The 16,283-nt window shown below is 36.5% G+C and overlaps 1 protein-coding gene across 2 annotated transcripts in view; it reads left to right on the top strand.

Moving 5' to 3' along the window:
* The window catches only part of Traf4 (TNF receptor associated factor 4), a 39,651-nt gene that overhangs the window by 10,294 nt on the left and 13,074 nt on the right, over window positions 1–16,283 (top strand). Inside the window, exons 1-2 of one of the 2 annotated variants that reach the window (XM_089244146.1) lie at window positions 8,591–8,925; window positions 14,647–14,751. In XM_089244146.1, coding sequence (XP_089100272.1) covers window positions 8,815–8,925; window positions 14,647–14,751 — 216 coding nt within the window. In that variant the 5' untranslated portion in view covers window positions 8,591–8,814. Of the gene's footprint in view, window positions 1–8,590; window positions 8,926–14,646; window positions 14,752–16,283 lie in introns of those variants that run through there. The other variant, XM_089244147.1, reaches the window with a different exon arrangement.

The following is a 16,283-nucleotide window of genomic DNA, read 5'->3' as shown; positions in this document are numbered from 1 at the left end:
TTTTAGATCACTTATGGGACCATGGCATATTTACGGTCACTTATGGGACCATGGCATATTTAAGGTCACTTATGGGAAAATGACATATTTAAGGTCACTTGAGTGACCCATGGCTCAGTTCTAAAGCACTTCAATGACCCACTGCATATTTATAGATGACTTGAGTGACTCGCGGCGTATCAACAGATCGTTTGAGCCACCAGCTTTATTCTAGAGCACCTAAGTGACCCGCGACACATTTTCAAACCAATGAAGTACTCCACTCTCCTAGAGGTTGAGCACTCTTGAAGGTTTATAACTTTTTTTGATCTCGTAAAACACCTGGACTGATCGTCACACGCTAAAAATGGTGTTCTAATTCACGTCCGTAACTAAGTCCGTCCAGACCACTTTAATGCCCGTTGCAGCACAGTGTCATCGAAGCTGGTTTAATTTTGTGTCACCGAGCCGAATACCTTCCCCACCCCATCTTCCACGAATTAATTAAGAAATCGAAATGTACATAAATCTCGAGCCGAGCACTTACAGGGAAAAAAACAACAACAACAACAACATCCGATATCGTTGTAAAGGTTAAAATCACTGTTATAGTTGCAACAAGTGCCTCCAATCTTTTTCAAGTAACAGGCATTATTTGTTTATACCCAGCATCGGAAAAAAGAGCACCCACATGACAACCTCGTCATACGCTCAAATGTTTAAATTAAGAGACGCATAAATGTATACATAAATTCTTCTTGCATGGGAGGATTTTATAGCAGGGCGGGTACGTTAACCATGGTAGACAAGGGTCCGTTTCTATCTTATCATCCCCCCCCCCATTTTTTGAGAGAAAAATATTCTTATCTTCCTTTTTGCTTAACCAACCCATAGCATCCTATATTGCAGGATTTGACAAAAAAAAAAAAAAAAAAAAAAAAAAAAATAGGCATTAGCCAAATTTTCTATGTATGAGCTAAGCATTTTTTTTTCCTCCGAGAAAAATGGCCAAAATAATTTTTTTAGGCTTTCTTGGGCTCTGGTGACCTTACCTGAATTCCGAAATTTTCACGTTGTCCTCGGACTCTAATTCAGTCATTGCACATACAAAATAATAAGCACCAACGCCAATTTTTTAGTCACCTTGGAAAAATGGTGCCTGGGATTTGTCAAGCTCTACCAATTTGTATTTGCAGATTTTATTAACCTCTCCCTGAATCCGTTCCATTCACCCTCAAAGGAGATATTTTGAGAACCACTGGTTTAAATCCTCGTGAGCATGAAATCCGGGGCTAGCATTGAGTGCTTCAGGAAGGGGCTTTCATTCGGTGCTTTAGTAAGGCAAAAACGTTGAAAATGCCTGTTTCAGAGCATTGTATCCGGTATCGCAAATTTATACTTTTCCGTACCATAATAATTTTTTTTGTACTGTATAAACCAGCGTTCCCAAAGTGTGCGTCGCCAACCTTTGTCCGGGGCGTCGTGACGAGCTGCAAATATTTGTGTGTGCTTATTTACGCGTTGAAATATTTTTTATAAATGCACAATATCGACTGCACCATTCTGGGGAGCCGCAGATTAGCCATGGATAGAGCAAGGTAGTCTCGTTTGACAAAAGTTTGAGAACCACTGTGTAAACAAATACCGCAGTACAGAAGTTTAGGAATAAACCTCGATATAAATTCGAATTAGCAGAATATTAAAATAATTGACGAATCACACTTGAATTTGCCAATTATAAAACCGGTCGTACCTTCTTTCATAGCTTTGAAAATGCTTTTTTCGGTCTTTTATGCTAATAGGAACTTATTGATATTCATGCGTGTGGGATGATGTCCTGACCCTTCTTTTCCGAAAGGTCCTGTACTAGTAATTTTCTTTTCGTATGCTAACTGTTTGCTCATTGTGCAGATTTTGAATTCATGGTCATCATTATTATTATTATTATCATCATCATGTAATTACGTTTCACGGTGACACACGCGGATGAAAAGCCTATGGCGTGTCTCCTATCGGTCAAGCGGCAGAGCACGTAGCAGCAAAAAGCCGGATGCCGCGTTTTGATAGGGGTGTGCTGTTATAGATGTGTGAGGGGCAACCTGCATTTTCCACTGAGCCGTCTACCAGAACTCCGGCTGGCTGCAAGTTTTGCCACAGCTGCGGTGCCCAATCGTCGCCCGGTTTATCATGAAATATATGACAAATAGGGCGGAGGGTGGCTGAGTTACTTAACTATCCGCATCACCGAAGCGTGCCGAAACAACCATCCAGCAGAATCAAAGGAGTCGTCGACTCTGTTACTGTATCTAACTTTAATCCAGCAGGAAACATTATCGTCATATAAGTGTGACTGTTCTAGTCGCTTTCATTCAGACAGAGAGGGAGTAAGCCCTCCTGCAAGCAGCCTGTTATTTCCTGTCAAGACCTGACGAAGCTAATTAAGAAATAACAGTTCCTTTCCGGCCCTCTTATTATTATATTATCGCCACGGCAGTCAGAATTGATGCCCTGAATAAAAGGAAAAGAAATAACATCATTGATGAGTAATCATTTTTCCTTTCATGCTAGACAAACAGCCACGTGTTGCCGAGCATCTGTTCTCCATGATGACAATTAATTGACTCGAAATCCCTTGTTATTATTAAAGACATATGGGAGAATGGTCCAAACAGTTGATTCCAATCACACTGAAGGGTGGAACACCACGATTGTTTGTCCCTCCCAGTCCGTTTAGTACTCTGTTCCTTAAATGATAATTTTTTCACTCATTAAACGATATAATCATAACATTAAATATGTTTCAAAAATTTGGATAAGCACACGAAGATGCTGATAGCCTTTATTTGCGGTAATAGTCTTTTCTTGCTGTAACCAACAGGCGTGAGCACACTTGGGAAGTTCCCCGATTGCCTATTTCGTGATAATTAATAGCCAATGACGCCATTCAAATGGAATGGTAACAAAGATTAATATAAGCAGAATAGAGAAGTAATGAATATTTATTCAAACGTGAGCTCATTAAATTAGCTTTATTGAGGGAACAAGATGTGGCAATTACTGTATATTGAGTCAAAATCAGATGCCTTTGTTTCACCCTAGGGTGGTTTTTTTCCTTGAATTCACACCCTAGAAGCTCCCACCCGACAAAGCCTGTATAAGTTACAGTTTAAAACCGAGCACACATAACTCCGTTTTATCGCCATGGGTAAATTATTATCGAAAAAGTTTCGCCAGATGTTGTGCGTGAATTTTTTTAAAGTGCTACCATCTATTTCTCAAACTACGAGTGAAGTGTAATGATTGAATATTTGTGCTGTTGTAGGTCTGTTGCTCTCTGCAGCGAGACTTTTTAACAGGGAGATCGGATCGTAATCAGTCTAAGCTGCTGAATAGGAGGGTAAATTATTCTCTCGCAAATCTTTAAATATTCTTCACTATTTTGTAAATTTCTCGCAAACCTCCGCGTACTATTAGCACCGTGTCTTGCCACTCAGTAACAGGTGCACCGCAGGTCGGCCATCCCCCCACTGTTCAAAGGGCTGCAAAGAAAATGCTTCATGAATTCGACTAAACGATCACAAGAAATTGGCTTGCATATGTAGATATTGAAAAATTTATTTATTTATTTCATCTTCTTTGACTTTAAAAGGATTAGATATTTATCTTTTTTGAACTTTTTAATGTTTTCTACCCTATTGACATCAGGAGGATAAATACAGTGGATCCTGCTTATAAAGTTTTTCAAAAAACCGTCATGAAAAGCGTTGTAAGTGGGAAAACGCTTTAAGCAACAAATCTGGATGAACTTTAGTAAGAATTTGGACCACGAAAATTAGTCGTACTGAGCGGAAAAAACGTTTTAAGTGGGAACGTTATTAACAGTATCCCCTGTATTATGGAACCAGGACCAAAACTAGAAATGAAAAGTTTGGTTGTCCGGGGCAGATATTCATTTTGGGACCCCGTAATTTTCAACGAAAAAAGAGCTCGGCACCATTCCTGCTGCAGCGCCATTTCCCTCCTTCCTTCCGCCCTCCATTAGTTACGACCCTGTGTGGATCCTCCTGATGCCAATAGAATAGAAATTGTGATATTTTCGAATGAGAGTTACACGCTAGAAGTCCTTATCAGAGTGGAAAAAGTTATGAACTCTTGTTGCATAGTTATGAACTCTTGATTGCATTCATCTAAACCTGCTGGAACCGTATGGCATGAAATACCGATACTCCGAAATTTCGCATGAGTATATCCAATGCAACGTCGAAATTTAATACGGTGACTATAAATAGATATCAAAGCATCAGATGCTCTTATAAAAAAAATCCGCAAGAGAATAGATGCTCTGTGTGCTTTTCATCGGGCTCAATCCTCACCGATGTCATCTGCCTTCAAACCTTAGGTCTCTGTTTCATATTACATCACTCTTACGTACATTTAGATTCCATAACGATGCTGTCAGCGATATACGGAACAGATGCACGCAATGTATGATCATAAAAAAAAAACGAAAGATACACATCTTTGAGCTTCTTCTCTGCATGTGTAACCGTAAAAGGACTTTCATTCATGTGAACCATATCCTTACAGAAAAGGAACTATTCAGATAGAAATACGGTGCTTTTTTGTTTTTTTTTCGTGGTTGCTCGCCCATAACAAACATCCAAATTCGGGGATGGTAACAGTACAGTTTCTGTTCGTAGTGGTTATAGGATGATGATGATAGTGATGAGAAGGGATTATAAAAACAATTCTCACATTCCATTTTTGTATCACGAATATGAAAAAAGAAAAAAAGAGAAATGCTCATAATTTAGAGTGCAACTAGTCGAAAGAAAAGACGCATACAAGCATACAGAGAAGGGAACGAGAATACGCGTTTTGTGTCCTGTATTGAATTTCTCCATGACCTAATGAACTCACTGGTTCTGTCATATAACGTTTTTTGGTCTCCAAAGATGAATCATCGCGTGTTTCATCTCAAACTATTCCATCCAGTCATATTTGAACGCGGAGCAGAAAGCTCTGGCTTTCGCTTCCTCAGTTACTTTCGTGGAATACGATTTGACTTTGCTTCCCCCACCCCCCGCCATGTCGAGATATGTTTTTCTACAGTCCAATTATATAGTTCACGTGTAGTATCTTTTGCCATCCCCCCCCCCTTCTGTGCATATGAGAATGAACTATACTTTACAGTACTAACAGTAATGATTTGTTGAAAAGTTCAGTTTTAAATTAAATTCTTTTTCAATCTTTCTTGTCGAAGTTTCTTGCGAGAAAATTGATTACTTAAAGTGAAATTAATAAACTTTTATCAATGCAAAAAATTCATTGTTCATTTTTTTTTTTTTTTTTTTTTGTAATTACCAGGTGAGTTCCATGAGCATTTTGAGTAAAACCACAAAAAAATCAAGAAATACAGGGACAGTAAAAATACTTTATTCTTTTTCACGGTATCTTTCCTCAGATGATATATAATGTTTCGTCGTTCAATCCACTTTTCAAAGCAAGTAAAGGCGGCTTTCTTTCTAAATTGCCTCAGTGGATCCTGCACTATTGAAATCAGTTACGACGCTCTCTCGATATGTGTTGTCCAAACTTTCAAAACGGGAACATAATGCAGTGAAACTTCGCTATAACGATGCTCGATATGACGATAAATCTCTCTACAATGATATTTTTTCAAATATCTTTTGGAATTTTCTGTTAAATTCCTCTCGATACAACGATATCCTTAACTACGATGAACCCCTCTATAACGGTATTATTTTATAGATTTTGAAACCGGTAATACAACGATATATTTTCATACTTCACTCAAAATTACCTTCGGTATATTTCTAAATTCTTAATCAGTTTTTGTTCTTTCGATAGTGCTTAAATTTGATTAAATTAAATTCAATGAAAACCGATTATTTCAGTTTCAAACTGAGTTTGATGGGAGTTTTAGATAAGACCAAAACTTATTGTCTCCACTATGAGCTGTAGTTTTTCGTATTCTTGGAAGCATCAGCTCATCTCCTCACAAGCAGGGCCGCAACTAGATGTTTGATCACCTGAGGCAAGCGCGAATTTTGATGCCCTCCCTATAATATTGGAGAGGTTTCGAAATAAAATTTTCGCCCCCATGGGTCTAGCGCCCGGGGCACGAGACCCGCCTGCTCCCCCCTAGTCAAAGCTGCATTAAGAGTCTTTCAAGCGGCCTTGCCCCTGGTTGCGGCCGTGCTAACAAGCACCATTCGAGAGGAGTTTCTAGGAAAACAAGCCACGCGGTATAATCGAAATGAGTTTCTAAATCACTCACTAATAACCAAAAATAACCGATTTAAAAAAAAACAACAAGATTCACGTGAAGAAATAAAAGGTTTTGTCTGCTTGCTGTTATGTTCAGCATATTAAATTGCTGGAAGCGGGAAGCCTTAATTCCTGAACCTATTAATACTTGTATATTTGTTTACATCTACCGAATAGGTGAGTGAAATGAGTAAAATATATTTTATAGCATTTATTAATATGATATAGTCATAAAAATTATTCGATTAAAATTCGATTAATCGACTAAAAGTTTTTGATTAACCAGTTAAAAATTTTAATCGATTCCCAGCCCAACTAATCAATTTTTATTTTTTGTTGAGAATAAATGCTTATAAATGCATTTTATGGTGGCACTAACAACATTACAGCCAGTAACAGCATAAATTTGGTGGTGGTTGATGATAATGCTACCTCACGATATAAAGATAACCTCTCTACAGCGATATTTCTTCTTTGTCGGTAGAGTATCGTTACATCGAGATTTTACTGTATGTAAATGCAACGTTAAAATTGTGTCATAACCCCCTTACAGTCTGGATCTTGCACCATGCGATTTCTGGCTGTTTCCGATATCGGAAGGGGAAGCTCCATCCGCTGTGCAAGATTCACTGAGACAACTTCCAGAAAAGCTTTGTCTACTTTCTTTGAAAAGTATATTGACGATGGGACCATTTCACATCATATGAGGAAAGATACTTTGAAACTCTAAGTTGTTACAATGCTCGCCATGATTGTTACATGATCCCAGTTTTCAAAATCAGAACTCATAAAATTTTAACTCGTATAATTTTATAACTTTACATGTATTTGTAATATAGGATATAATTTTATCTTACCGATTCATTTCAATGTAGGTGAATGCAAAATACATACATGCAATGTACATACCCTGAATATGGATGGATACCCCAAAGTAGATAACTTTTTGAAATATGATTTTTTTTAAAATTTGTTCATTAATGAATTAGTTCAGTCAGAATTATGGGGAATGCCCTGGAGATATTCGATGTCACCTTAAGGAGTGGGTCAACGGTGCCTTGGCCCGGGGCTCCTTCCCGTACAAAAAGGATCTTCACAGAAAGCAGAAAGATTCTGAACATGATGTTTACGAATTACAAAAGGTCTGTTTCCTGACGCAGGGGTACAACAAAAAAACGGCGACTTGACGCAGCAAAAAAATTGCTACCGCAGGGAGTCCCCCATCGAGGGGTTAGCGCACCAACCTCTCGACGAGTATAAAAAACAAGCCTGCCGTTCGGAATCGGCAATAAATTGTAGGTCCCGGTCTAATTAGCCCTCGTGTGCAGAAAATGACCGTGGTGCGACAAAAATGATCAAATGATCAAAAACAAAAGGTCTGGCATCATGCCGTTTAATTTCCATTTTCTCATAAATGCGTACTTACCAAAAGTTTTGGTAAGTTTGATAAATTTCCCTAAATTAATCATTTCTACTGGTGATTATACATAGCACCTACGCGTTGTTGGTAAATTTAATAACTACTGTACTAAAAAAATGATCACTTTTACCGGCGATTATGCATAATACCCAAGCAACGCGTCGTTGATAAACATGATAAATCGTACATGCTATATATGATAATTCATACATGTATTGTGTCATGTTTTTCCACATGTATTGTGTCATGTTTTTCCACATGTATTGTGTCGTTTTTCCACATGTATTGTGTCATGTTTTTCCACGTGTATAGTGTCATGTTTTTCCATATGTATTGTCATTATATCGGGGTACGATCGCAAAGTTTGTTATCATTATATCAGGGTCCGACTATATTCATTACACATGCCAGAGTCATTTGGAATTTTTTTCATATATATCAAATTCGCCAATTACATTAGAGTATTATGTTATGATCACAGACGAAGGCGATAAATTTCAAATATTTATCAAATTTACCAACGACACTTGGGTATTATGCATATTCGTTGGTAAAAGTGATTAAGTATATTTATGTAAGTATATGTTTATGTTCCAACGTAAAAACTGTAACAATGTAACTCGATTGGGAATAATGCTTCTCCCATCACTCATCAAAACTATCGCATTTAGGAACTGAAGTTGATTATGTTGGCGTCTGTGAATAGATAGAGATAAAAAAGAAAGAAAGAAACGTTATACACAGTAGGCAGCAGCAGCATTGGAATAGTGCACGTTGCAAGGCCTCTGTTTTTCCTCTTCTCTCATTTGTCCCTAAACATATGGTTTCTTTTTTTTTTTTCTTCTTAATCCTACGAGGCAACCCCCCCACAAACCCTCTCTTCCCAATTTGTTTTCAGTTAGTTCCTCAGAGGCTCGCGAGGAAGAAAGGATGTGACGAGTTTTAACACACAACGCGTGTTCACTGCTTATATTAGGCACATGGGCTATAATTAGGCAGTATATCTTTGCAGAGGGGGTTTTTCCGTTTTGAGCCCCCCATCCCGTTTCAAAGGGGGGGACATCAATCTCGCTGTTCGTTGCCCGGCCGTGGTTCCGTTTTTATCTGTTGCTGCTGGTGAAGAGATGTTGGAGATGATGGAGCGCGGCACAAAAGCCAGGTCCAGGAGGAGGTTATCGCCGATGCGCAAGATTTCGTGTTGGATTAATGGCATCGACAACGCTATGATAATTCCGGTAAATATTATTTGATATGAACGAAATAAGTCATTTTATGTTTTTTAATTGGCTCTCGCGAAATTATGCCATTTTTTTCGACGACTTAGATTTTCTTGGTTGAGTAGTTGGGCATTTTGTAACCAACGTTGGGTGATTGATGATGGCTATTTATTTGAATTTTTCAATTAATCAAGTTTCTATATTCAAGTTAATCGCATTCCGTCTCGATGCCCCCTCCTTTTTTTTAAAAAATTCTGTGCAATATCGTGTATACTGAAATATCGATATAAACAGAAAAATTAATATTGAGATTATTTGATGAGCTTCATAAAATAATTGATAGTTTTTCCCGACCATTATTTCGTACTGCGATAAAAAGTTTGTACACCATGAAATATCGATTTGATCCCCGCTCCCAAATATATAAAACCGGAGTGAAGGGGTCCTCAACATTTTTGGGGCCCGAAATTCTTGAGACGCTCATTTGGCCTCTCTATTGTATTCGCATCGGATCCCGCGTCTGGTAAGGGTGGCCCGGTTGTTTCGTAATCATGATCCCAAAGCAGAATGTTTCGTTCTAAAACGAGCCCTCGGCTGACTGGAAATGTTCTGCGGTAAAAATTTCCATAATAGGGTTTTTTTACACTTTTCTTAAAATTCTTCCAGATTGTCCTGCAGTAGCACTGATTGTTCTGAGGCGTACGTCGCAGCTGCTTTGGGGATCATGGTGTTATCTTCGGAATTACATACACGCGAAAACAATGTAGTATTGCATGTGTGACTAGAAAACTTATATTACATCTAACTTGTTATGGTAGAAATGGTCAACGAGAGCCTATGAAAAAGTGGCAATACCGGTAAATTCTGGAGATTAAAAATATGCTCGAGTAGAGCATAATGTTAATGTGTATGTGTTAATGATATTACTTCTTTAACTCTCTAAGGTCCCGTGCGTATTTGAAAATACATGGTAAAAAAACCCATCATACCTATCTCTTTTCTCAATTTTTTTTTCTGGTGCTTTAGAAAGTACATCATTTACTGTCATTTCAGTACAAAATACGGCTGTGAAAGAGCAATACTTTCTTTATCTAGATAGAAATGATTCCTTGTCGGTGTAATTTTTTGAGAGTTGCTGAAATTTTACGGGTTCGGAGATTTATAAAATTTACACCAAATTGAGAAGGAATTAGAAAATATAAAATTCAATGAAAAACTATTCAACTTTGTAAGTAAGATTCTGTCTGTTTATAGATGACATTAAAATAGAGGAAAAACTATATATTTTATCCTTATAATTAACAATTTTAGCTAATTAAAAAATCCACTGTAATTAATTAAATTGTGGAGTTGATGTATTGTTTCAATTAAAAATGTGACAGTACAAATGTAACAGTACAGTCTGTTAACAGTACAAATTTACATTCGTTTTTTTTGTGATTTTTTTTTTTAAATACATTTTCTTGGGGGTGAACCATAGAGGGTTAACCATTGGTACTTATTACATGTTACAGTTGTTTAATTGCGTGCAGTCTGCATTTAATTGCTACCTGCCGGCTTCTTATACCACGATTGAAGAAAACATCATACACTTATAACATTAAATTTAACATCATGAACATTCTCGCGCTCAGCATTTCATGTATTGCCTTGTTCTCTCCGATACAACTATCGCAAATGTTAGATTTCGTGATGAATTCTAATTATTATTCTCGAAATTACAATTTCCACGAATTGTCGATTGTTTCCGAAAAATTGTTTCGAGATTATGTTTGATACGACTTTACTTGCGTTCTTTATAGTGAGCGTTCTTATAGAAGATGGGATAATCCCTTATATATAATTAAATTTCAGAAAACATTCGGTATCGGTAGTATGTATTCGACTAGGAGAAAGTTGGCGCTTCCTTAAGATTTTCTCTTGAAAATTTCTTTTCTAAAATATATTTACAGGTGAATCCGGATTTAACGAATTTCTTCTTGAATCAGAATTTGTCTTTGTTTGTGTATTTGTGTTGATAGCAACCCCAATTCAACGATTTTTCTCTATATAACGAAGAAAAATATCTGTCCAATTCCCACGTTATTCATTAGATCCGGGGGATCGACTTTCTGGATATTAAATTAAACTTGAAAAGATATCCCAAACCGAGAGCTCGAAAATATATCTGTTCGATTTTCTTCCCGTTCTTTCTTTGAGAAAAATGCAATAAACATCTAAAAAGAATCGCCAAAAAATCACATATTAAAAACAAAAAAACCTCACTATATTTAATACTGATATTACAGTCAAACAGAAAATAAGCCTTATTATTAAGAAATAAAGTTTCAACTAAGGATATCGTTTATCAAACAACATGTTTAATATTCGTTAAAAGAGAACATACTGCGATACTCTGAACCACAGTAGATCCCGCTACAGCGATAAATTTTTTTTCAAATCTTCTTTTCAGTTTTCTTTAATCCCATGTTTAAACTCCTCTCGACACAACGACAAATCCCTCCATTTAGATTTAGATTTTGTTATAGAGATTTTGAAACCGTTACTACGGAACTTTTTTTATATGTTTCTCAAAATCACTTTCAGTATATTTTAAAACTCGTTACCTGTTTTTTTTTTCTTTTGAGGACGTCTAATTAGACCAGTATTTTGCACCACTTGATCATCGGAAGTACTACATAATGAGAAGAATGCATTCCTATATTTTGTGCAATACACAGATAATATACGGTAGACCTCTTTACAGGGATTTTCAACTCAATCTTATTAAACAACCAATGTATGATTTCGTATGAGAAGTAAATACTATTGAGCTCATTTTTTAATGGTACCAACAACGTTGATTTAGGAGAGGCCCACAACATGATATGTAGAACCGATAATCTCTCTACAACGATAGCTTTCTTAGTCCGCAGAATATCGTTTTATCAGGATTTCACTGTAGATAGTGAAGTACAAAGAATATATTGGTATCCGTTAATTTGAACAAAACCGGTCTAGGAAAAATAGGGAAAGCGAAGAAATGTTTGTAGATGGAGATTTCCTTTTTATAAACTAATCTCTTTTAAGCTGATTGAATTTTGATTTTTTTTTCAGAGACATACACTCACAATAAGACAAAAGTAAGCGAATATATATTACAAAACAACAATGTAAACTGCACAAAAAAGTGAAAAGAGAAAAACACACCCCTTTGTAACCTCCCGGTAGGAATTTTACGAAATCCTTCCAGCAGATCTAGAATTACATATATAGCAGATCTAAACGTCACAGTATTTTAAAAATGTTTTAACGCAACAGCGTTGGTGATTATGATATTTTCTCTTCGAAGATTTTTAACAACTGTCTATTGCGAAGATGAACTTTTGGGAAGAGAGAAAAATTCAACGGCCTTTGCGGGGAATCGAACCCACATCCTTTCATTTTCCGGGTGAACGCCCTACACCACTAGACTAAAAAGGCAACGAATCCCTCAATCTTTCCTTGGAGCTCGTGTGCACTGAATGGGACCGTATATGGACGGCCCGAGTCAAGTCCGGCCATCCATTCAGTGCACGCGAGCTCCAAGGAAAGATTGAGAGATTCGTTGCCTTTGCAGTCTAGTGGTGTAGGGCGTAGGGTTCGATCAGCACCTCCTAGAGATAGAAGGCCTCCGCACGGGTTGCCATAAACGTCATTCGGACTACCTAGCAAGTTTGCCATATTTTGAACCACGGCATCCTATTTCGTTTCTTCCTATTTTGGCGTAGAATCTTCCTGATTGGCTCACAAATTCCGCTTAGTGATTGGATATGGGAGCATAGAAATCGCCAATTCTGAGCCCGATCATTTTTTTTTTTCACACAACGATGATACTGGCACGAGCAGAGAATTTTCTTTCCTGAATATTCTGAGGGAAAATGGACTACTTACTGACGTCTCAAGCAGAGTGTGGAGGCCTTCTATCTCTAGGAGGTGTTGGTTCGATTCCTCGCAAAGGCAGTTGAAATTTTCTCTACTTTCCAAAAATTCATCTTCGTAACAGCCAGTTGTTAAAACCTTCGTATGGTAGCGGAGAGTGATGTCATCCTTGTATAAAAGACCCCTGGTTAATTATAATATTGTTTTCATTAAACATATATCTGGGAAGCATTGAAGCCGTATAGAGTGAGAGATTATAAAGTATAAATTTCCTTTATGATACTATAATTCAGAATTTTTTAAACAGTAAATTTATCTCACTGTATTATAGATTCATGATTTAAGTTTTTTATAATCGAAAGAATGGTGTATTTTTGTGGAATTCGTTGCATTGTTTGTATTATTAACGTTATGGTAATATGTCAATACAGTGGAACTTTTACGAAGTCACCTTGAGTTTTCTGTCGACTTTAATGTTAAAAAAGTGTTTGTCTTGTAATGTTAAAACGTTTTTTGGCTAATCGAAATTGGGGGGAAAAATCATGATTTTTGTATGAGCAAATTTAATTTGGAAAAATTCTATAAAGATGTCAGATTGTCAGAATGTCAATTCTAAAATAAGATGTCAGACTGCTTTTCTCGATCAAATTTGTTAAACAACAAATTTTTAAAGGGTAATAAAAGTTTGAAAATTCTGTTTTCCCATATCTCTCTAAGATGTTTTTTTATAATTTATGTTATAACTACCTGCCCATTTTAACATTGTTCAGCCGAAATGCATCGAGAATTCTGTACCACTTAATACCGAGATTATGATTTTCAAACTATATATCAATGTGTAACATTCAAAATCTGAATCTTTTTGTCGTCATTAAGAGTATGGAAAGTATCAGAGAGTTCAGATTGTGTAATATGTTAATGAAAGTATATTTCTTTGATAGCATAAGAATGATAAGCTAAATTTGCGATACAGTTTCATAACGGATGATCATGAATTGTTTCCGTAAATCAGGCTTTGAGCATGGTCACGAATGCTCAAGAGATGCTGCAGCAAGAATGCTGCAGGTATGCTGATCCAGAACAATGAAATAATGTAGCAGCTAAGATCAATTATGTTATAACTACCTACAATTCACTGCGTTGCCCGGGTTTTCTTCAATTACTGGGAGGATCGAAAAAGTGACAAACCATTATAAAGGAATAAACTATTATACATAATACGGGCAGCATTAAATAAGTGACAAACCATTGTAAAGGCATATGAATGTCTGAAACGCATTGCTAGGGAACCACGGTAACCAAAGTAAATATTCCGAAAGTGATTGTTGAGGCTCAGAAACCATTGTTGCCGACAGTTTTTTGCTCATTTAGGGCATTTGCCGAGCTCTGAAGAACTTTTAGCCTATCGTTCAAGTCGGGTTCGGTATTGGTATATATGCAAAATTTGACGACGATCGATAGAAAATTGTAGATTTGTATAGAGAACACACACACACACAGAGAAAATCAATTTTATATACTGTATATAGATTATAAATTATTAAAATTTGGGAAGAAGTTTCGCAAGTGATGATAAAAATTTAATAATTGAAAATTATCATCCTACGTGAATGTTGATGTTTAAGTTGCACAATTTGCAGTCATTTTACGGATCCAGAATAGATTATAGTAGATTAATTGGATAATTCGAACTATTGCCAAGTAACTTTGGACTTCGAATTAATCAAGTTTGACTGCATTTTATGCATATAGTATTGTACTATTACAGTATAAATTTTTTACTGATTATTTAATTTTAATTTCAATTTAATTTTAATTTCTTATCATTGAATTTTGCAGGTTCGTAGTGAGCCGAATGATGAAGTAACGGCTATGACAACTGTAATTTATTGCATCCATCATAAAGACGGATGCAAATGGTCCGACGAGTTCAGAAAACTACAGGCACGTGACATTTCTTTTTGTATATTTAGTACATGAAATTTATTTTTAAAAACACTTTTTTTTATTAAGCCATTTAGTAAACGATCAAAATATAAAATTGTTATATGAATTATGTAACCACAACTCAGGTTTTCACGAGATCAATTAAAATCTCCTTCTTGTACATGTTACTGACAAAGCCCGAAATTGGCCAATTTCGTTATAAATTTACCAGGCCAATGTCAGAATTTTGGTGTTTGGTCAGCAAGTTCGCGAAGTTGCCAGAGATTCCACCGAAGTCCGAAAAGACAAGGCATGATTCGGGGTCGTCACCATTTATAGTATTTTTTCGTGATAATTATTAGGTCCACCTTCGCGATGGCAACCAATCATATCGCAGTCACGATGAGGCATTCTTTTTTTTTTCTTCAAAATTTGATAGAAAAAAACGATAAGTTTACGTCATTATTTTTATAGTTTCCCCCTCGAATGTCTCTTTTTTCTCTCTCGTTACATGGAGCTAATATATAAGGCATGATATAATATATAAGCATAGGTATTATATAAGGCATGTATCACACGTCGACAATGACAAACATGGATCTGGCGCCTACCGGATCGTCTTACATCAGCACATCGAGCTTTGGCCAGGGATCTCCGGCCACTTCGTGAATTAGTCGCACTTCGGGCTTTGGCAGTAACATGCATACTAATGATAAATTCCCATCGCGTCTTTGCAAATCGATCGCGTGTTGGACCTCCTTTTATTCTTTCTTCAGCGTGTTACGGTCTAGTTCTGTATATGTATGTATTCGCAATACATATTTGTTGCGTATTATGATTTTGAGCTTGAAGCCATCTATTTGCCTAGGAGAGAAAAAATGGCCGAATGTCACAATGCGTAAACATAATACATATACAATGATATTTTTCTGGCACGCCAAACTCTATTATCGGAATAAATATAATCTACACTGTGGCATGGGAGAGAAAAAAGTCTTTTTGAACAAAAGGTTTTTTGTCACAATCCTTTAGCGTTATTGTGTCTCTTTGTGTGGCGTTTGTTGTGTTTCACCCCCAATTTTCTTTTGGGACTTTTTTGTATTTTATATTATTATTATTGTATTTCGCGATGCGTGACAGATTATATTGGCGTTTATTGTATGGGCACCCTGAGAAGAAATAAATCAATGGATGATATACTTTTAGGATCTTTCTCGCCTATCTATATTAAAAAGCATCGTGTGTTGTCACATTATACAGGATATATCGGGATGCTTTCTGTGAATAGCAAAATTCCATTATTTTGCTGTGGGCATTTTGGCGAATATCCTGCGTTGTGTTGACAAACACTTGTTGATATTTTTTGCTCTTCCCACTGAATATGGAGGTCATCTAAAATCCTTGATAATCATACCACGGTTAGATCATACTTTTTTTCCTTGGTGTTCGTAATTTTTGGTCTGTATGGTTGAACAACATAGGATTTCCCTACAATATGACGGATTTATATTATATATTTCATAACTGCATTTTTAATTGGGGGTTGCTGT

The sequence above is a fragment of the Pholcus phalangioides genome, unplaced genomic scaffold (assembly GCF_987345545.1).
Source record: "Pholcus phalangioides strain wild (caught in Gottingen) unplaced genomic scaffold, Ppha-v1.0 ptg000015l_1, whole genome shotgun sequence".
In the NCBI taxonomy this organism is placed as follows: Eukaryota; Metazoa; Arthropoda; class Arachnida; order Araneae; family Pholcidae; genus Pholcus; species Pholcus phalangioides.
The sequence above is the reverse complement of the archived record's forward strand: the minus strand, read 5'-3'. Positions and strand labels throughout refer to the sequence as shown.